Source organism: Tachysurus vachellii, chromosome 25 (assembly GCF_030014155.1).
Source record: "Tachysurus vachellii isolate PV-2020 chromosome 25, HZAU_Pvac_v1, whole genome shotgun sequence".
Lineage (NCBI taxonomy): Eukaryota > Metazoa > Chordata > Actinopteri > Siluriformes > Bagridae > Tachysurus > Tachysurus vachellii.
The window spans coordinates 3,448,204-3,470,000 of NC_083484.1; the positions used below are offsets into that span (position 1 = coordinate 3,448,204).

The 21,797-nt window shown below is 40.5% G+C and overlaps 2 protein-coding genes and 1 long non-coding RNA gene across 4 annotated transcripts in view; 2 read left to right on the forward strand and 1 right to left on the reverse strand.

Annotated features, from left to right (window-relative positions):
- The first annotated feature begins 1,966 nt into the window (after positions 1-1,966).
- On the forward strand, positions 1,967-14,354 carry csrnp1b (cysteine-serine-rich nuclear protein 1b). The gene is made up of 5 exons (XM_060862358.1): positions 1,967-2,168; positions 8,144-8,344; positions 10,111-10,370; positions 10,472-10,768; positions 11,013-14,354. The coding sequence occupies exons 2-5, from the start codon at positions 8,161-8,163 to the stop codon at positions 11,967-11,969; spliced, it is 1,698 nt and encodes a 565-aa protein (XP_060718341.1). The 5' UTR covers positions 1,967-2,168; positions 8,144-8,160; the 3' UTR covers positions 11,970-14,354.
- A 174-nt stretch (positions 14,355-14,528) lies between these two features.
- On the forward strand, positions 14,529-15,921 carry LOC132840373 (uncharacterized). Its single transcript, XR_009647805.1, has 2 exons — positions 14,529-15,158; positions 15,253-15,921. It is a non-coding gene; the product is annotated as an uncharacterized LOC132840373 (long non-coding RNA).
- A 1,741-nt stretch (positions 15,922-17,662) lies between these two features.
- Positions 17,663-21,797, reverse strand: part of LOC132840447 (solute carrier organic anion transporter family member 5A1) — a 42,348-nt gene continuing 38,213 nt past the window's right edge. For both annotated transcript variants that reach the window (XM_060862106.1, XM_060862105.1), the window contains exon 9: positions 17,663-21,288. In XM_060862106.1, the coding sequence (XP_060718089.1) occupies positions 20,849-21,288 (440 nt within the window). In that variant the 3' untranslated portion in view covers positions 17,663-20,848. The remainder of the gene's footprint in view (positions 21,289-21,797) is intronic.

The following is a 21,797-nucleotide window of genomic DNA, read 5'->3' on the forward strand; positions in this document are numbered from 1 at the left end:
CACTTCCACAGAATACAAAAGCTTGGAGCCTCTTCTTCCTCCAGAGCCATTTTATTATACTGCTGGAATTCTGGGTCATACAGATGTGGCTTGTAAATAAAGATGTTACACAGCTACACAGTGGTGAATTCGCTCTCACTGTGTGTGTGTGTGTGTGGGGGGGGGATATTGGATTTGGCCGAGTTCTTTATGGGTGTGCATTCAACACTTTCCTGTGTATTAACAGTGCACCGGCAGTGCAGAAGAGGTGGATTCTCAGTAGGAAATAAGAGGCGTCATTTCTGCCCAGAAGGGACGTTAATGACACTAAATGTGTCAGATTTGCCACTCGTTCCAGTCCGCACCCTTGTACTTCTTGTTTTAATTGAATGTAAAGGTTGTTTTCTAAGAAACAAGGTAACGAGTTTCACTACAAACAGAACATAATATTAGTGTTGATGATTAAATCCCTAAATGCAGAAGGAAAATCTACCCTGACTGACTTAAGTACTATTAATATTTATAAATATCAGGTCATCTTCTGTGGCCTTCAAGACTTCTGACTTGTTTACTTTGTATAATAATGTTTTCCTACATTACCCACAATGCCACTGTTGATTGTGATTTATGTTGAATTCGACTGAGACGTAGGAAAACAGAATTATGGCATTTTCATCCTCTGTGGTTTTAAGCTAAAGTGGTGGAAAAAAAATCACATTTTCATTCACACCTTCATCCATTCTTAGCAACAATCTGTGGTCAGTGAGTCGTATTTACTTCCGTAAAAATCACCAAACTGTCCATTCCCAATCAGAGGCAGGAAATTCATGATTATTCCGAGTTATCATAGGCACTCACTTCATCATTACGTAAATAGAGCAATGCAGCAGCGCTTTACTCCTTTGGTCCAACCTTCTACCATTCTGGCACTTTTAGTTCAACACTTATATTATCTCCACTATTTTTCAATTTCATTTTAATTTATTTGTATAGTGCTTTTAACAATTTCCAATTTACAGAAGTATGGAAACAGAAGAGAGAGAGAGAAGGAAATACAAATATAATAATAATGAGAAGAAGAAAAAATAAGAATAAAAATAAATAAGTGAATATATACAATTGAAGTTTTAAAATTAATTTTAAAAATATTAAATTAAAATTTAAAATACTATACATATATATATATATATCCCTAATGAGCAAGCCGGAGGTGACGTATCATCTCCCTAAAGAAGATATGAGGAAGAAACCTTGAGAGGAACCAGACTCAGAAGGGAACCCATCCTCATTTGGGTGACACTCTACAGTAGATAGTGTCAATGTAAATAATGTCCTTCTACAACAACTACAACAAGTGCTAAATCTCTCATTCTTATGATACAGAAAACTGTGAGAAAAAGTATAAAATAAACCTCTTGAAGAACTTCCCAAACATCTTTGAATCATCACAGAACAATTACATCACTGGCATCGATGATGCAAAGGGTTTTTTTTTTGTTTGTTTTTTTTTGACATTTTCTGACTCATGGTTTTGTCTGAGGTTGAGTCTAAAACTGGGAAATAAAAGTGCAGCTGTTTTACACAGAAACAGCAGCTTGTATGTGAAATCTTCATGACACTGGACTATAAGATGTGCCATTGGCAGTAAATCAGTCCTATGACACTGATCATTAAATAAATCCATGAAGAGTAAAGAATAAAGACATGGTTGTGGGGGTTTATGTTGGAGTGGAGGGAAAAAAAAAATATTTACTAGAGAGAGTGATGAGCAGCTTGTTCTGAATTACGGCACGTCCTGTGTTTGGTTTGTTCTCATTATATATATTTAGATGATTGTAAGTAGTGATGTTATGTGAGGACAGCTCTCCGGGAAAGCAGGAAGCAGCGTGGGCAGGTCTCTCTCTGTGTGTGTGTGTGTGTGTGTGTGTGTGTGTGTGTGTGTGTGTCACCGCCTGCGTCAGACGCCAGGAGGGAGTTTTCCACTGACGAAAAAGGCTGCGCTACTGAGCGGTCCGCCTCAGACAAGGCAAAAACGCTTCAGCTGCTACAGCAGAAAGACACAAAAGCCCAGCCTGTGTGCCATCGTGTGCGCCTGGATTACTTCTCACTATTCCGTCTCTTTTTTCACCCCCCCAAAAAATCTATTGTGATTTTCACTAATGGTGATCGGATACGCAATCCCTTGGTTGGTAAGCAGAAGTGTTTTCTTTTTAAATTCTTCATATTATTAAGGTTTTAAACGTCGCGCTCTTGTCGTGTGTCTAATCTCCAGACTCGGGGTTTGGTGAAGGTGAAGGAAAGCCAAATAGTTTTGAATGTTCCCTTCCGTCACTGCAACAGGGGAAAGATCCACTGAGGTCATCATTTTTCATGTGTGTATATATGAGTCGGATTAATTGACGCACTGTTTAATCGCGGAAACAAATTCCAGATGTTTTTTTAAGCGGTTATGGTTTTTGTTGAATAAACATACAATAACATAACTGGATAGGTTTCAACTCGTTAGGTATGGATTGGTCATAAATAGGGAAACACAAACACTGGTCTGGTTGTTAGAAATAGTACCATAACACTAATAGAATTTCATAATAGATTTAAAAAGAAAGAAAGACCAGATGTGTTTCTATTGGATACGTTTAATGTACTTTGAATGGAGATTTTTGCGTAACCGGATACATTCCTTGTTCTTCCAGATAGTTTGTTAGTCCTGGTGTGTTACTCAGATCAGTCTCTTGATGACTTGGTGTTAATTGTCATTAGCATTAAACAAGAGCGATGATTGGGGTCAGTGTGTGTGTGTGTGTGTGTGAGAGAGAGAGAGGTTGGCTAAAGGCATGATTGAATAACGCACCGTTTCCATTCCAATGGCTTCGCATTATATCACTCAGTCTCACGCGTTAAACCATCGACTGATTGTGATTATAGATTTGTAACGCAGATACACACCAGAGCTGCAATCATGGACATGGACGTGCTTTAAATAACCAACCAATCGTGGAAAACTTCCAGTTTGGATTGAACGTGGAATTCTGAAAGGCGGAAAGCAAAACGGTTCTGTAAAAAATTAGAATAAAGGATTTGGGTTAAAAAAAAGCTTGTTGTTTTTTTTTATTTTTTTATTTTTTTGTGAATATTAGTCACTTGGCCCTTGTTCCATTGTGCGAGTGTAAATTCCTGTTGAACTCAGTTCCATGGTGTGTGATGCCTCTGTGTCTGTCTCTAGCGCGACCTCACTCGGGCTGTCGGAGGGAATCATGTTCCAGTGACAAGAAGCGCATGAGCCTTTGTTTAGATTCTGTGCCGGGAGGCAAATCCACTTTTTGCAGCCTTTTATCCAGAATGTCCGATGTGTTTTCTTTTTATTTTGCTATTTGTATATATTTTTTTATAAGCTCAAATGATATATATCTCATTATTGTGTCACATATTGTGTTATGCGTAATTCAACCTGATCCATGTTGTGAATCTGCTTGGTCACTTGATTTTGAGAACACTTTTACTCCAAACCTATTACATGTTGCTCTGTTTTACAAATGATGTTTTGATGCAATACACACCATTAACTGTGTATTCCAGCATGCTGAAAGCTTGTCTTTTGTCTCTCTGTGTGCTTAAGTGGTAGTCACTGTACAAATCAGTGTACCTCCTTAGACAAGTTGTTCACACACACTGCCGAGGGACAATGGGGGTGGGGGAGACTGTTGTCTCTAAAGTGGTGTAACCCAGGGGTCCCATCTGTTTTGTCAGTTTCAAGTCCTGGTTTGTGATGTACTGGATAGAAAGTGTCCCAGACTGTGGTTGGACCATGAGTCCACTCCTCTCTCCCTTCCTTCCTTCCCTAGCTGACCCACTCGCTTTGGAATTTCTAATTTGGAATTTCACTGGAAATATGTTGCTTGTCCTTTTTTAGTCTATTTAGAGTGAACGTGTCTAAGGATCATAACAACGTTCATGCAGAAGACATTCTGTGCCTGCACTTTCCTAACTTTGCATTTCAGATATTGATGCAAATTGTTCTATGAACAACGAAGTTTACACTGTGAATGTGAGGTAGAATGTCATTAAACACTGCGTTTCTGCATTGAATGCTTGTTTAACTGAGCATGTAAAATGTAGGTATATCTGATTCTCAGCACTTGCTGACTGACACAGAAGAAGGTGTTGAACTCTTAATTTGCTTCTGTTAATTGAGCTGAGGTCTGCGGTGTCCCTGTTCTAAGCGAATCTGACATGGTGTATTGTCTTGTTTCGTAATTAGCTCTAATTGACATGCAAGTGTGTGGGGAAAACACATACAAGTTTAAAGTGTTGGCGGGAACTCCAGAGTACATGGCAAGCACATCTGTGACACAAATGGTTCTGTGGAATGTCTGTGCAGCTCATGAGGTCAACTACAGGGTATTTTTGCAAAGATGGATTTTTGTCCTAGGCGTAGTCTCTCTCTCTCTCTTTCTCTGTCTGTCTTGTACTCTCTCTCTCTCTCTCTCTGTCTGTCTGTCTTGTACTCTCTCTCTCTCTTTCTGTAAGCGAGATCAGCACATCTGGGTTCGATAGCACCGCCATGCTCTGTAAAATGCGTCACCCTGCCAGAGAAGAATTCCTGTGGCTGGAGCCATCACTTTATTTATTTGTTTAAAGTCCTCCTTCCCCTCCATCTCCCTCCCACCCATATGAGTGTACAAGCTACTATTTGGAAAGGCAGTGTACTGTGTATGGGTTGTACCACAGGAACAGAATGTCTTTGGCACAACTGACTGTTTAGTGTTCTTCCTTCACTGGAAATGCTCCTCAGACCGTGTTAGTTTTTGTGGCTGCGCCAGCAGGTGGAGTGGTTCTCTTTCTGTATAGAGGTGCAAACTTTGTGGCTGCTTACTGTATGTTATGGGCTGCATTTCCAGTAATATGCACACCTGTGTCTAAGTATGTCAATATCAGTGTTGTGTGTGTCAACATGCCCTAAGATCTCCACCGATCTTCAAATACAGGTGTTGTGCATGTAGAGTGTTACGTAGGTTTTGTGCTCTTTTGTTGTTGGCACATTTAAAGTGCATGCTATGTGCTGTTATCTGTTGTGGACGTGCTGCACTGCAAACTGGCAGGGCAAAGTCAGTTCTCCAGCACCTGGTGTGTTCGAGTGTGAGGCAATAGAGGGTAGTTCAGATAGGCTGCTCTGCTCTTTTGCTGTGGTGTTTAAAAACTTAAAAAAAAAAAAAAAATTGCATTAAAGATTAAAACCATTTCTTGGCCTTACTATATAACGCTAGTGATATGCTAATTGCTATTATTAATTACAGATGATCTGTTGTATTAAAAAAAAAAAATCTTGCAAAGCTCCACTCATTTTCTTCATAAGAGTTCTTTTTTTTTGTTTGCTTAAGCCTTGTCAGGCTGTATGTGGACCGTATCAGTGACATCTTATCAGCACTCATTGCTGACTATAGTGGTAGATCTGGTTTCTGCGGAAAGCTGCTACACCGAACAGCCTTTTCTCTATTCTGTGCTGCATGAGATTTACCTCCCGAGCACCGATGACAACCGTGTGGGGAATACCTCATGGCGGCGCTGCCTTTCTCCTCCTGACTGTGCACTTAATGGAATGACAGTGCTGCATAATTGATGGTTCTGCGAAAAACCACACTGTGTACTCTATCTTACTAGCCCCATCTCATCCCTCTGGGTGGTGAGATTTATCAGGTGATGGTTCCTGACTCTTTACAAAATAGCAAGCCTAGCTCTACACTGCCGCTGGTGGTAAAGAGGCCAGTTCGTCTGAAATAAAGAATGATATCTGTTTTTAATGGAAAGTGTTGGGTGTAGTGGAAGAATGACTGACTTCTGCTTAAAATCTGGATGTCTTCTAGGATTTCTCCTGCCTAGGGGTACAGTATGTGCTCCTACAGTACATATGACTGGAATGAGCTTGTCTTTATTGTTTCTGCCTGTTAAACAAGATTAACAAATCAGGCTGTCAGGTAGGCTGCAGTCGAGACAATGACCCACTTCTGACACCAAGCTCTGGGTCCCAAGCTCTTTCTCTCCCTTTACTATCCTCGTAACCACCCCCCCCCTCCCAATCCTTCTGTCCGCAGCTCTTAATTAAAGCTTCTCTGGTGAGCCTCCTCAGGGATTTTTCTCAAGGCTTTGTTTTCTGCCAGACACACAAGGAGATCTCAGGAAGGTGTAAGGTGATCTTGTGTGTCCTTGCAGCTATGTGTATCTGAGGCATAGGTGCAGGTTAAAAGGAGGCTAGATAAGCAACAGCTGCTGTGTCCAGGTGCTCCAACACCACTAAATACTAACAGTCTAAGACAATAATGCAATCATGGTTCATAATTCTTTATAATGTGGCCTGGTCTTTTTTTTTTTTTCCTCCATGTGCATTGCTGCAAGCATGCAGCAGTTGGCTTATTGTTCTCTATATACGCAAACTCTTAGGGATATTTCTGCAGATGCCTGAATGCAGACTCGCAGGCCTGTCGAAGCAAAGTATTGCTTGCACTGCTGCAAGATGAGACATGTCACGGATACTTTAGGGCTCTGATATACAGTGTACTGTCTGTGCTTGCATGCAAATAATAATCTTTCTAAAAGCAGTCAGTGTTAACTATTGTGCGTGGATGATCACCGGGACTGCGGTACAGTATACATCAGGTTCCATCCACCTTTTATCAGACCGTTTTATGCTCTTATTGTGTAACTGCTTATGCAACAGGGAAACGTCACTGCCTTGATGGATGTGCTGTAGACGTTACTATTTACTCAGCACACACTTGCATAACAGGGACCGATAAAGTTGACCAAGCGTGCATTTGCATGTGGAGGTTGGTTTGGAAAGACGTGGGCACGTCTGAGTTTTGGGAAGGGGTGGAAGGTTGGGTGGGTTGTGTTGGCATAGTGTGCAGGTTATGTCTCGGAGTCTTAGACATTTAAAATGTCAGCACTTTTTAGTCTGGGGTGTAATTTTGGGTGCTTTATTGCTACATCAGTTAGGGTGAGCTGTAATACCTTATCCAAAGCCCTAGCATAAATTCGTTCGCAAGCCGTCCTGTACTGTATATTACACACTCAAACGGTCTGGACAAGAAATTCTGTTAAAGATAACTGCTTGCCGTCAGCTAAGATCTGCCTGGAGGTGATGACTGAGTTATTATTCAGATGCACCCAGACTTGTTAATGACCCAGACAGCGCTTCAGACTTGTATCATTTTCCAGTCACGACTGTCTGTCACTTCTGGGAAGTGGCCCTGATAGTAGGAACTAGAATTGTTTTTGTAATGCTCTGCTCTGGCTTAGCAAGAACACAGAAGAGAAGTAAAAAAAAAAAAAAATACTTGTGAAAGCTCCACGCTGGTTCAAGGTATCTTATTTACTCAGAGAATCACATTGTATTACTTCAACGTGTGTGTACGTCTTGCATTTTAAAAAAAAAACTTGCTCAGAGGTATACTTGTTCTTTCCTGTCTTCCTCCACACGTGTCAGCAGAGAGCAACAACCCACAGTACGGCTTGAGGTGTGTTAACTGACAGAGAATGTCTTCAGGGCAGAATAGATGCATGAGACCCGAGAGCCACCAGGGGCACAAAAAGCGTGCGAGTCGCTGCATTCCTCCTACTCAAGCTCCTTAAAGCCAGAAGCGTAGACCAGCTTTTTCTCTCCTGTCCAAAGAATTGATTGTCTTTATCACTGCACAAGCGGTCTCTCCATGGGAGTAGTGGAAAGAAGGGCATTCAAGGGCTACATAATAAACATGCCTACTGTACTTGCTTGTGTGCATTCTGTGTATTCTGTGGATTCCTTTTCTGCTGATCAATGTATTTGCTTGGCTGATTGAATTTGGAAGTGGGTGAAGGGTCTGATAATTGTTGACTTGCACTAGAGGGACTTGATTGATTGATTGCTTCCTGTTCCCCTCACGGCTCAGGGCCAGTTGTATAGTACAGTCAGCTTGTTATTTGAAAGGCCGTACAAGAAGTGTATTGGAGCAAATGAAAAGGACAACGTGCATGTTCAGCATGTAGACGATAGTCGGCGTGGATAGCACACTTCGTTATTGTCATAGCTCGAGTTGATGAACGTGCACACGGTGCAGCTTTACTATTCTATGATATTTGCTTGTCATCCTGAAGATAATAAGTCTTTTGTGGCCTGTTTTGTGTCCCACAGATCAGCACTTTAGAGCCATGAGTGGGCTTCTCAAGAGGAAGTTTGAGGAGGTAGAGGAGGACCCATGCTACTCTTCATCCTCTCCCTCGTCTCTCTCATCCTCTGCCTACTCCGGCTGGGACTCGGATGGAGAGAGCTGCTATTCCGACACCCTGGACTCCACTCCCAGTAACCCGAGCTCACCGGCAGTGTCGCTCAGCAGTGAGTATGGCTTCCGTTTTATTCCATTACTGTCATCTCTGAGCTTAAAAAAAAAAAAAAAGAAGTGCAGTGTAGGCAGGGTCCTTTGGGAACGAACTGCACAACCATATTTAGGAACATCTTTACCTTTTTTAAATTGCTTTCCTGAAGGAGAATCAGGCTCTGAACGTTGACAAGGTCACCTTCTGCCTTCTGAGCAAATTTTGAAGAACTTGGAAAGTGCAGCGCCGTGTATCCCGCACACTCGCCTGCTGTTCATCTGCCTCGCCGATGGAGATTGTGAGAGCAGTGAGGTGAAGGAAGCAGGGTAAACAGTTGTGAGATTCCCAGGATGGCAGGGCAAAGTGCCAGTGAATGGGCAGGACGCCAGTAGAGACAGCGAGCGCATGAACGAGAGAGAGAGAGGGGGAGAAAGAACACACAGAGCCTTGTCTGTACCTGGCAGACCCTCAATACAGGTGCTAAGGGAGAGCTGAGAAAGGCTTATGAAATAAATGAAAGCAAGATGATTCTTCATCTGAAACCTAGACTGAGTTTAATTATTTAATCGGAAATAAAAGTCAGGCAACTGGAAACTACTCAATTCTATATTAAGGATTTTGTTTTAAAAGCTTTAAAATAAAAGCTTCCACCAATTTCAATCTGAAATTAATCTGATCAATTAAAAACATAGTTGGAAGGTCAGATTATTATTTTTTTTGTTTTAAATACGTGAGCAACGTTGCACAAGAAGCCAAGGCACGATAGCCAAGGCATATGTACACAGCAGGTTTTTACAGCAGGCTGTTTGTTTTAAAGGAGACCATCTGTGGAGATTATTAGATTGTTCAATCCCATCTACACACACACTCTATTTAAATATGTATTGTTGCATCTTCTACATGGAAACGCAGCCCTGTCTCATTCACAGAGGAAGGCGGAATTTCCAAAAGTCGCTTTCCCACATTTTTTTTCCTCGTATTTTTTCCTGTGGTTTTGTTATAAACGCCTCCCTTTTGCATAAGTCTCATTCCAGTGCCTTTAACACAAGCTGAAAGCTTGGCTGGTTGACACTGAACTATCCACAAAGTAGGCTTCAGACAGCTGTGTGTGTGTGTGTGTGTGTGTGTGAAGTGGCTGCGCTGCTCAATCTCAGCTGAAATGTACCGCTCTGACACTTCTCCTTGACGCAGGAAGCCTCAAATTTCTAACACATTTACTCACCGTGCAATTAATCTGACAGCTTAAATTCCCTTCTAACAATCACCGCCAAGGGGAAATTCCAGGCTAGCTGATAAAAAGAAAGTGATGCATTTATTAGATCCAAAAGAAATTGGAGTGATGTTAATGTTTGGGCCGTGTACCCGTGTTCGACTCCTTGATAATGTGTGTGTGTGTGTGTGTGTGTGTATATGAGAAACTTGCTTTTCTCTTCATTCTTTCTATAATTGTTGGTGTGCACTTTTTTTCACTGCTTGACAGCGGTTGCGTTGTCTGCCATCTTGTGGTGCACGAATGTTATAACTCAGAAATCCTGATGTTTACTCCCACTCTTAAGTCTTCCCCTTAGACCTGGCCCTCTTCCTAACTAAATATTCCCTGATGAGTTCCTAAGAAAAGCACTTCAGCGCAATCCATCTAAAACACCTACGCACACAGACGTACCATTTTTATTCTTTCAGGAACGCCATTACATATTTGTTTTCCCTTTTACTCTTTTTTTTGATTTATATTTTTTTTAAAGCAATCCTCTTACAAAAGCTCTGTTTTTTCTTTCTTTCCTGTAGCCACCTCCATCCTCAAAAAGACCAAAAGACCACGACGGGGCAATGTGCAGTTTGATCAGGTGACTGTCTTCTTCTTCCCACGGTGCCAGGGCTTCACTAGTGTACCTAGCAGAGGTGGATGCACGCTGGGCATGGTGCAGAGGCACAGCGTGCAGCGCCGCTACACGTTGGCTGAGTTTGCTATCGAACAGCGGCACCTACGGCGTGAGAAGATCAAGAACAGAATGAAAGAAGAGAAACTAGAGGCTCTAAAACAGAAGGTATGTAAATTTAAATGTTTAGTTTGTAACTGAAGAGACCGCATAAAACACGATTACAAGCAACAGGGGATCTTTAACTGTCCACTTGCCCTCTCTAACAGCTGACTAAGAACGGTACCCAAGAGTCTGAAGAGGCGGACCAGCTGACCGTGGACGATATCCCGGAGCAGGAAATCGATCTCAGCGGTGTGAACCTGGACAACGGATCATTCCTCCACCCGTATCCGTCCAAAAGGCGGCACGCCATCCTGAAAGCAGCTGGAGTGAAAAAGATAGACAAGGAGGAGAAGAGGCAGCTGCATGAACTGCGTACGTCACGGGAGGACTGTGGCTGTGACTGTCAGGGCTTCTGTGAGCCTGAAACCTGCAGCTGCAGTTTGGCTGGCATCAAGTGTCAGGTGGGAAACATAATGCACTTAGGCTTCATATGTACATTAGGACTGGTCAGAGTTTCTCAATCTAGTCCTTTTGAGGTCTTTAAATTTCAGTTAAATTCAAGTCAAATACTCACCTTGATCCAGCACGGCTGGTTCTAAACTAAAACGCACGCCATAGTCCAGTGTTTATTTACCTGTTTATCAAGTGAACGTAATTATCTCTAAAAGTTAATCTAAAGTATTTGCATTTTTTTTAATCTCACAGATGGATCACTCATCTTTCCCTTGTGGCTGCACCAAGGACGGCTGTGGGAACACGGAGGGCCGCATCGAGTTTAACCCCAGTCGTGTCCAGACTCATTACATTCACACCATCATGAAGCTGGAGCTTGAAAAGCGTTTGGAAGAGCATGCTTCTGAAAACGAGGCCACCTCAAACGAGCAGCCCAAGATGAGCTCTGGAGACCTCTGTCCAGCAGAGGGCAGCGGTGAGCCGAACAGCTCGAGTTTTCATTTCAACTCCGAATTAGCAGCTGCTGGGGAAAACAGCTGTAGCAGCGACATGACGGACTCGTCTAGTTCTTCGGGTCAGAGCGAGGACTTGGAAGTAGCTGACGCGCCTCGGAGTGAACAGTCTTCTCTGGACGTGGACGAAAACGGACTTGCGCAGATCCTGAGCTTCAGTGACACTGATAACGATGATTGCAGCCAACAGCAGAGAAGGACTGAGCTGTCGTCTGTAGGATACGGCATTTTCAGTACTGTAGAAAATGTGGACAGTGAAGATAATGCCCGCATGCCACAAACGGACTCTACGGACAGAGCGACGGCAGTGTCTGATCTCTTGGATGAAAACGCGAATCAAGACGACACTCTCATTCACAGCGGCTCGGTTCCGAACACCCCGTCTCCTACCATCGATAACTACATGGACCTGAGCCTCTCCTCGGAGTCCGACCTGGAATTCCTTGACGGCTTTCCCTGTCTAGGGCCCAGCTCACTGTACAACTCTCTCAAGGAGTATGAACATTTAGACAACTTTTTCCAGTTTCAGTTGCCTGCCCATCCCAGCTTCCCACAAGTCAACGACCAGGGCACCGGCCTCTTGGAGTCGCTGATTGGTTTGTCAGAATCTGTACCTGAACCGCCTGCTACATTCACAGACAATCAGATGCTGGAAGAAGCCATGAAGTTGTCTGTGATGGAGTATGTCAAAGTCTGACGTGGATGGACGTTAAATATTAAACACTATGAAAAAGAGTATACAATTGTAAATGAATACAGCTTTAATGTCATTTTGTAATTTAAGGCTATCAAAATTTGCATTAGTTGCCTTGGAAATGTTATCAGTCTTATTATTATTATTATTATTATTATTATTATTATTATTATTATTATTGTTATTGCCATCAATTTGGCAGCTAATATTTCGGTTTAAAGTCTCTAGCTGCCGGTTTAAGAATATTTGTACATACTACCAGGAAGGTCGAGCTGAATTTGTCACCCACATTGGTGTTACTAATATTATTACTATTGATAACATTATTTATATGAACTTTACACAGGGCACAGATGGGAGTCTTTTAAAAAAAAAACAAAAATGCTGATTATGCACCTCAGGGACTTTTTCTAGCTTTTTGGAAGCAATGTATTGTGACCATACATCGCTGTGATGGACCCTATTTGGCTCTTCTGAGAATTTCCACCAAAACTCAAAACAGCATTTTAAAGACCCCTTTGGGTTTTTTTTTCTGTTTCTGTCACGTTTGTACGGTCTGTACGTAATCACAAAGCTAGAGGAAGACTCCTCTTGTTCCACAAAATGGCTCATTGGGATCTCTAATGGTACACGAATCTCCCCAAAGGCTCCTCAATTAGCACTTTACCTGTGAAAATATGGATGAAACTGAAGTGGGGCTTCATGGGTTGCTGGCGTGTTGACTGCTTTGCGTTCAGTAAAGACGTCGAACCATTTTTCGGTGTTCGGAGTGTCGAAAGTTAGCACAGAAGCTAAGATACAGAGTGTTTGTGTTAATAAAACAACACGCCACGTAAAATATTTTGGTTTTAAAAAATCTCATTAACAAATACTCATTTTGGAGAACCTTCGCATAACTGTGATATCTATTTACCATCACTACTTATTACTCTATTTATTCCTTAGGTTTTGAGGTTTATTTATTTATCTCTGAACACCAACTGAGTATCTGAGCCACTCTGAGCTCTGGAAAAGTGAAACAGCTTCTTCGTGAGATTATTTGAGCCGTTTCTCGACGCTCGATCCATTCGCGTTCGACTCGTGTGACGCAAATTTCAGTTAAATTATTTCATGCCTCATTTCAGTCGTATTCTAATTTATTAAAGTAAATTATAAAAAAAATTGCGCAATAAACAAAAGAAGAAGAGCGGTGTTTAAAAAGTTTACTCTATGTGCCTGTTAATCTAAGGAGCCATGGTTGCTGGTCTATTGTTAAAAAAAAAAAAATAATAAAAATAATAAAAGCATTTAAAACAAAAAGAAACAAACAAAAAAACCCAACCTACCTATTTCCTAAGATCAGAATTGCATTATTGCCCATGATATTGCCTACAATATAGAGAATTACACTAAAATTTTCTAATTTATGTAGATTTGAGAGAATTCTAATCTCTATCATTGACGAACTATTTTATTAAAAAAATTAAAAAAATAAAAAGCCAATTTTCATCAACTATTGAAACATTTGTAATATATTAATATAGTTACACATATAGTTATACTTCTAAACTTTATTCTGGCCTGAAGTAAAAGATTATGTCTTTGTAATTGCCTTTTTCGGTTGAAGCGAGACTGAGTTTAAGATAAATCCAATTGAGAATGTTTCGGCAGAAATGATCGACCGCATAGATTGTGGATGTAAATGATTAGTTCGGAAAAAATCTTTTTGGATAAATTCTGCATATATTATGCAAAAGTGTATCATATGCAAAAAAAAAAAAAAACAACAACAAAAAAAACAACTGCATTTGGTTGCCCATGTCTGAAACCTAAAATGAATGAAGGTGGTAAAGCTATAAGGTTCTGGATGGAGGAACACGTAGACATGATGTACATACTCCACCTCCCACACTTAGTTCCTACAGCTTGTGTCAACGTTCTAAAGCTATTGCATGTGAGATTTCTTCACATTTTCGTCTCAGTATATGATTTGCGAGCGCAAAAAACTGCACAATCAGAAACGTATTTGCTTTTTGCCTTCATGTGCTGTTCTTGAAACACATTCGTTTCCATTCTCAAGAGGGCACCGCTTTCTGCAAGTACGCCTTATTTCCTTGTAAAGATGTATCACTCCTTATGAAGAAATGGAGAATGATGGGTATTTATTAGGCATAATTATTGTATGTTTTGATCTACAATGCTTTTGAAAGTGTTTCTCAATTTCGTCATTTATGTTGTACATATTTTTCAGCTTAAGTGGTACTACAGAGCAAACAGAGCTGCTTTTTTTTTTTTTGTTGGTTTTTTTTTTACAAATATTTTCACGCTCAACAGGTAAAAGCTGTTCATTTCATTCAAGTCATTGGACAGTAGTTTGTCATTTCAAAATAAAAGTTCAGCTTTTTCTTACATGCTTCTTTGTCTGGATTTTCTGCTAACTTCCATCACACACACACACACACACACACGTTTATGTGCACTTTGGGTCATGATGTAATAAGAGCATCACCAACAACAGGGTGATGTAATGAAGCAGATCTCATTCATTCATTCATTTTCTACCGCTTATCCGAACTACCTCGGGTCACGGGGAGCCTGTGCCTATCTCAGGCGTCATCGGGCATCAAGGCAGGATACACCCTGGACGGAGTGCCAACCCATCGCAGGGCACACACACACTCATTCACTCACGCAATCACACACTACGGACAATTTATCCAGAGATACCAATCAACCTACCATGCATGTCTTTGGACCGGGGGAGGAAACCGGAGTACCCGGAGGAAACCCCCGAGGCACGGGGAGAACATGCAAACTCCACACACACAAGGTGGAGGCGGGAATCGAACCCCCAACCCTGGAGGTGTGAGGCGAACGTGCTAATCACTAAGACACCGTGCCCCCTAGATCTCTAATTTATTTATTTTATTCAGTTCAATACAAGTTTATTTGTATAGCGCTTTTTACAATTGATGTTGTCTCAAATCAGCTTTACAGAACATAAACATAGAACAAAGGTTTATTATAAAGAATAATATAAAGATTAATAGAATAAAAAATTCAAGATTTATATATATTTAAATGTATATGTGTTTATCCCCAATTAGCAAGTCTGAGGTGATTCAGGTGACTGTGGGGAGAAAAAAACTCCCTTGAATGGTAAAGGAAGGAACCTTGAGAGGAACCAGACTCAAAGCGGAACCTCATCCTCATGTGGGTGACGCCGGAGGGTGTGATTATAAATATACAGTCTGACGAATGTTGTATTGATGCAAAAGACCACACGGAGTTCACATCTCCTCTTTAGTATCGCAGAGTCCAACTGGAGCTGGAACATCTCTAGATGTCTCAGGATCCTCACAGAGTCGGCCTCGTCTCAGTGGAGGTCCAAAATCTTCATCGCACAGAAGACAATCTGAGCTGGTACAATGTCTGGATGCCTCGGGATGGGTAGAAAGAGGGAAGCAGTGTAGAGGGATTAACGTATCTGCTGTTCATAATATTAACAAGCACTAGATGATAATGTGCATTTGGTCAGATGTATTAGAGCACCATATTATGGGATGTATTATGTGTACACCTGACTAAAGAGATGAGTTTTTTAATCTACATTTAAACTCGGAAATATTTGGTAACTATTCCAAAGTTTGGGAGCTGAATACAAAAAAATGCTCTACCACCTTTAGTAGACGTTGATATTCTGGGAACTACCAGAAGTCCTGAGTTTTGTGATCTCAGAGAGGGTGAAGGATTGTAACGTGTTAGAAGACTAGTTAGATACGTGGGAGCTAAACCATTAAGAGCAATGTTTTATGTATTCAACAAATCTCACATATTTCATGTTTCCAGTTATGGTTATTGGATATCAGAGGGGTTTCTGTTCCTTTTATTTTCTTCCTCATATATTATTAATATAGCAAAGAACACAAACAATCAGTTACTTACCTGCATTAAACAGAAGAGTTTGGGAAAACACTTTTATGCGTGATTTTACTTGTACACACCGGTAGGTGGCGGCAGAGACTCAGTTCCATTAAGTACTTGAATGGACCTATAGCAGGATTGATGCTGAACTGTGAAGGAATTAATCATGTTTTTTTTCCACAATACATAAACGCTAGCCTACCTCATTAAGTAGTTTTACTGAAAAATGTTTAATAAACAGGTGAATAAAAAGCAAAAGAAATTATTGACACACGCTAGCAAGGCTATCAAGGCTAACAGGCTAATAAGGCTAACAGGCTAATAAGGCTAACAGGCTAACAACTCGCGAACTGAGACAAATCTCTGCAATATTTTAAGTTAAAGTGTCCAAACTGCCTATTTCGTGTCCAAATGTTTCTTAAAAATAAAAAATTAAGTTATTTACCTAAATTATTTACTTACAAACGAGCTCTTCAAACTAAGTTAAAGAGATGGGTTCAATCCTAAACGAGTCTTTAGGCCTCACTCAGGTGCACTATGTAGTGTGTAAATGAACGGACTTCTATTCAAGATCTAGTGCACTTGATATTCAATGCAATTCAATTTAGGACTCGGCCATCGTTTCAACAAAATTCTCTTCGGTTAAAGGTATTTAATCTTTATTTTTATAATAATAATAATAATAATAATAATAATAATAATAATAATAATATAATTATATAATAAGAAATCATAAAATAATAATAATAATACTAATAATAATATTAATAATAATAATAATCATAAAATAATAATAATAATGATAATAACGACAATAATAATAAAAATAATAATAATGATAATATAATTATAATAAGAAATCATAAAATAATAATAATAATAATAATAATAATAATAATAATAACTATAATGATAATAGTATGGATTGATTATAATATCTTGGCTTTATCAGCAGTTCATATTTCTATTTATATATTAAATTATATTAATACTTTATATAAATGCTCTCGACATAATGTCATGCATCACAGTGAGCATCACAGTGATGATGAGCACCACAGTGATGATGAGCACCACAGTGATGAGCACCACAGTGATGATGAGCACCACAGTGATGATGAGCACCACAGTGATGAGCATCACAGTGATGAGCACCACAGTGATGAGCACCACAGTGATGATGAGCACCACAGTGATGATGAGCACCACAGTGATGATGAGCATCACAGTGATGAGCACCACAGTGATGAGCACCACAGTGATGATGAGCACCACAGTGATGAGCACCACAGTGATGAGCACCACAGTGATGATGAGCACCACAGTGATGAGCACCACAGTGATGAGCACCACAGTGATGATGAGCACCACAGTGATGATGAGCACCACAGTGATGATGAGCATCACAGTGATGAGCAGCACAGTGATGAGCACCACAGTGATGATGAGCACCACAGTGATGATGAGCATCACAGTGATGAGCAGCACAGTGATGAGCACCACAGTGATGAGCACCACAGTGATGATGAGCACCACAGTGATGATGAGCACCACAGTGATGAGCACCACAGTGATGATGAGCACCACAGTGATGAGCACCACAGTGATGATGAGCACCACAGTGATGAGCACCACAGTGATGAGCACCACAGTGATGTTCACATAAACTAAATCTAACAATAATGTTTTCAAAATACATTTATTTAACTTTAACGGAAGTCTCCGGTCTCAGCACTTAACATTTAAGAGGTAAAGATGTAAAGGAAAATCTTCAGAACAGAGATGTGTTTGCTTTCTGGTTTCTTGGTCACATGAAAATCTTTATTTTGTTTAATGAACTTATAGAAAAAGGCTGGTGACTGTTTACAGCTGCTATAATGTAAGTGATAACAGGTACTTTTTATGGGGAAAACATTAAATGTAAATAGAAAGCACTTTAAGACATGTTCTTTAATAAAAAAAAAGAAAAAAGAATTCCTTATAGCAAATTATGGTTAAAAACAAACAAAATAAAAAACACTTGATTTGTGCAGAAATATTCACCCCCTCTGTTGTGGATCATTTCGCTTTAACAGCTTGGCCTCAAGTGCATCTCTCCTTACAGTGAAATATTTATTCGACTACCAGACACAAAATAGACACAATTATGTTTCTCTCCTTGTTTTTAATGTCATTTATCAAGTATTCAAGTTATCTGTAAACAAAAGTGTCCATGATGTATTCACTTCTGTTCCTGAGGAACGCAGAGCAGGAGCTTAACCTTTCCATTACAGCTTTGTTTTTTTATTTCAAGAAATACATGTCGATAATATGCTGGAAAAAAAAATAATGACCTTCCCCCAAAAAAAAGTAAATATATACCTGAAGTAATCCACATGGGCAGATTAAGGGTTTCACAATGATCATCACACATTCTGACAGCACTGAGGGTGAAGAGGCTTGGTTGTGTAGATGACCTGTGACCCTGCTTTGTCTATTTAACATCCCAAAGTTGAGCTATTACAGCACAAAAAAAAAACCAAAAACACAAAGCACAAATTTCAGTGATTTCAGGTCGTCTCGCATCACAGAGATGTGCATTAATACCAATAGAGAACAGGTTCACTGTGGCACCGAGATCTCCAGTTCATTTATCACAGCAGGCAGAAGAAATGTGCAAGCAACGTGACCCCGAACGCCATGCCGCAATATCATACGGTCACTATCCAGCCTTCCTCACAAAGCTGAGGCATTTACATCTGAATCAATAATAATAATAATAATAATAATAATAATAATAATAATAATAATAATAATAATAGATTTTTAAGGGCCTTTTGGTGCAGGAAGCAAATCAAACCAAAGAAAAGTTTATATGCCAAAACCCCTAAAATGATATATTATATAAAAAGGTACGATGTAAAAAGAAAACATAATTTATGTGCTGTATATTATAACAACGTGACATATAACTTACATAATTTAGGCACAGAAAAAGATTCGATTCATGATTCATTATTTATGTTCACTCATTTTTCATCTTTAGACCAAAAAAAGCATAATTAGAATTATACAATTATAATAATAATAATAATAATAATAGTAATCGATCTACTAGAAGTATTTCCTCTTCACAGCGTAGTCCATGAGTACTTATTCACCAAGAATAAATACTCAGAATAAGTTGTTTATTTATTTTGGTTTTCTACACATCGAATACGAAGGGATGGATCGTGTCCTGTGAACGGTTCACGTCTTCATACGAGTCTTTAAATCAAAGCTACATTGAGCAACATTTTTATTTCAAATCCTTTTGTGTTGGAGCCTAAAGCAGATAACCAACAAATCTGCAGCGCTGCCCAGATACATTATGACCCACCGCATTGTTATAAAACGACCTATAGGTGAAAACACTTATTGGGTGGGAAAAAAAGAAAAAGAAAAATGTCTGTCACAGATTTCTCATTTGATTCTGTTCATAATACAGTGAAATATTTTGAGGTTGTGATTCGTATTTTGTGTTACAAATATCTCCAGTACAGACTGAAAACTGAACACTGAAGTGAAGATTCAAAGTTCAAGGTTCAAACTTAATGATGCTATCGGTGAAGATTTTTTTTTTTTGTTTTTCCTTTTTTGAAAGTCTTCACAACATTATACTTTTTAACGGTTTCATAAAAATGCAGTAGCCCGAGCTAAAATGTGAATTCATTCATTCTTTCTCTTAGACGGCGATTGCATTTTCCTTATTCGATGGATGAAATTTAGATTTATATTTGGACGGGTTTTGTTCCCAGCATGCTGTGATTCCCGTCCTAAATGCCTAATGAACTACACTATACTATGCAAAATGATGCAGCATCAGAGGACAGAGGTTTATATTCTTCGTAGGCGTTTACTTGTAGTGTAATACCTGTTGGCTTGTTATAGAGACTAGCATATTGGCATCAGGAAATTATTATCTCAGAGACTATTTCTACCTGGATGATAACTGCAAATGTACATCTACATCTAATCGCCCGATTTGGTGACGCCGGTAACCTTCTGAGGACGTATGACCTCTGAGTTAGTATTAAAATAGTCTGCAGGTGCTGCCGCCGGATTCGTAACACTATTGCTAAAGCGCTGAAGTGCTCAGGCTGATTTTTGTCAGCAGCAGCGTGAGAGCAATGGCCAGGCCTGCTGGGATTGAACCATGTGCCTCAGATCAGATATTATAAAAGCAGAGACAGGTCCGTGTGGACCGGGAAACCAGAGGAATCGAGCAGCGCATCCCACTAAGCTCAAAGGATGTTTAGTTTCCTGCATTTTCTTCGTCTGCTTAGTGTTAGACTTTAATCATAATCTGGATTTCTACCTATACTGATCACATGGGGATGACTGAGGAATGATAAGAGTTCTCTTGTGATGTAATTGAATTGGCCCCCTGATCCTTTAACGGGACACGATGCTGAACCTTGAGGGACCACGTTGCTGGAAAATTCCGGCAACCTAGACAGCCACTTCTATTTCCTTACTGGCCAAACGTCCGAAGCAAACTTTAAATAGAGATTTGTGAGAGTGACGAGAGAGAGAGAGAGAGAGAGAGAGAGAGAGAGAGAGAGAGAGAGAACAAGAGAGTCGGTGGCTATTGAATGTGGGCTAAATTCAGAGATACACGTTAGAAAGTATTACGCATGGGGCAGGGGGCTGGGGGGCAGAGGGGCGAAGCTTGCATAGAACAGTTTCCCATTTGTGCTTGTGGTGAAGTTTTGATAGTCATCTTGAGATCCAAGACATGATACTGAAGAACAGAAATGACCCCCACCCCTTCCCCAAACCCACTTAGCACCATATGATGTCTATTACAATGTACAATGCACACATTATCAAGTTCTTTTTTTTTTTTTTGAAGATATGTGCTGATGAGAACAGCTGTAATACTCAGCAGGGCCTCAGCTGAATTTTGAAAAGGTTTGCACCCAATCGAGGAAGGCACGAGGAGAGGATGGCGTTAGACCTCAGGCATGGAGGTGGGCGTGGGCCTTCTGCATGGGGCGCACCGGGGGTGTTATTGCTTTGAGTGCATTTCCCGGGCAGCTTTGGCTGCTGTGGCCATGATGAAGTGGTGTTGGATCGAGCGTAAACGCCGGGCACGAGCGGGTACGTGCGTGACACTTGCGGCCTCCTGCCTGACACACTAGCTCGCTCACTGTGCCGAGCGGAGGCAGGCTCGGGCGCCGGAGCTCCATCCGATCCTCCTTGCATTTGATGGAGTACCAGGTGAGGAAGATGAAGACGAACCCAACAAACTTGAGGCTGGCGGCCAGGCCGAAGTAGACGAAGCGGAAGGAGGTGACATCGTACTCCCAGCACGAGCCGTGCACGCCGCAGTCCTGCTGCCACAGCATGCATGTAGTGTCGATCACAGCGCCAAAGTAAATGGGGGTTGGTATGTAGGCTGCACATGAGGGTGAGAAATGACAACAATGACTTTACAAAGCCGTCACATTTGTTCTATAACCATTTTTCAACTTATGTTTCTTAATGTCTAATTAACCAAAACATTACATAAACATCGTAAGATGAAGTTTATGATTGTTGGTTTTTTCCAAGTGTTTTTTTTTCATGAATAGCAAATACATGAAACTGGGAATAACATGGAATAACATGGAATAACGCGAAACCCAGCATCTTTTATGTAACACACTGTACAACCACCAGCTGGCACCGTTGCTGCATCGAGTGATGGGAACCACAACCTCATACAGGTTTGAGCTGCACGAGCTCAGGCTAATTACACAAGGTGCTGGCTCACGGGCGCTGTTCTGTCTCTCTTGGACCAAAATGGAAGTTATAATTATGTTTACACCTGATTTTGGGTTCAGATTGTTCACTGTACTGTTTTCCTTTGTGTGTAATGAGCGTAAAGTCAGCTCATACTTTTGACAACAACCTGGTTGCCATATC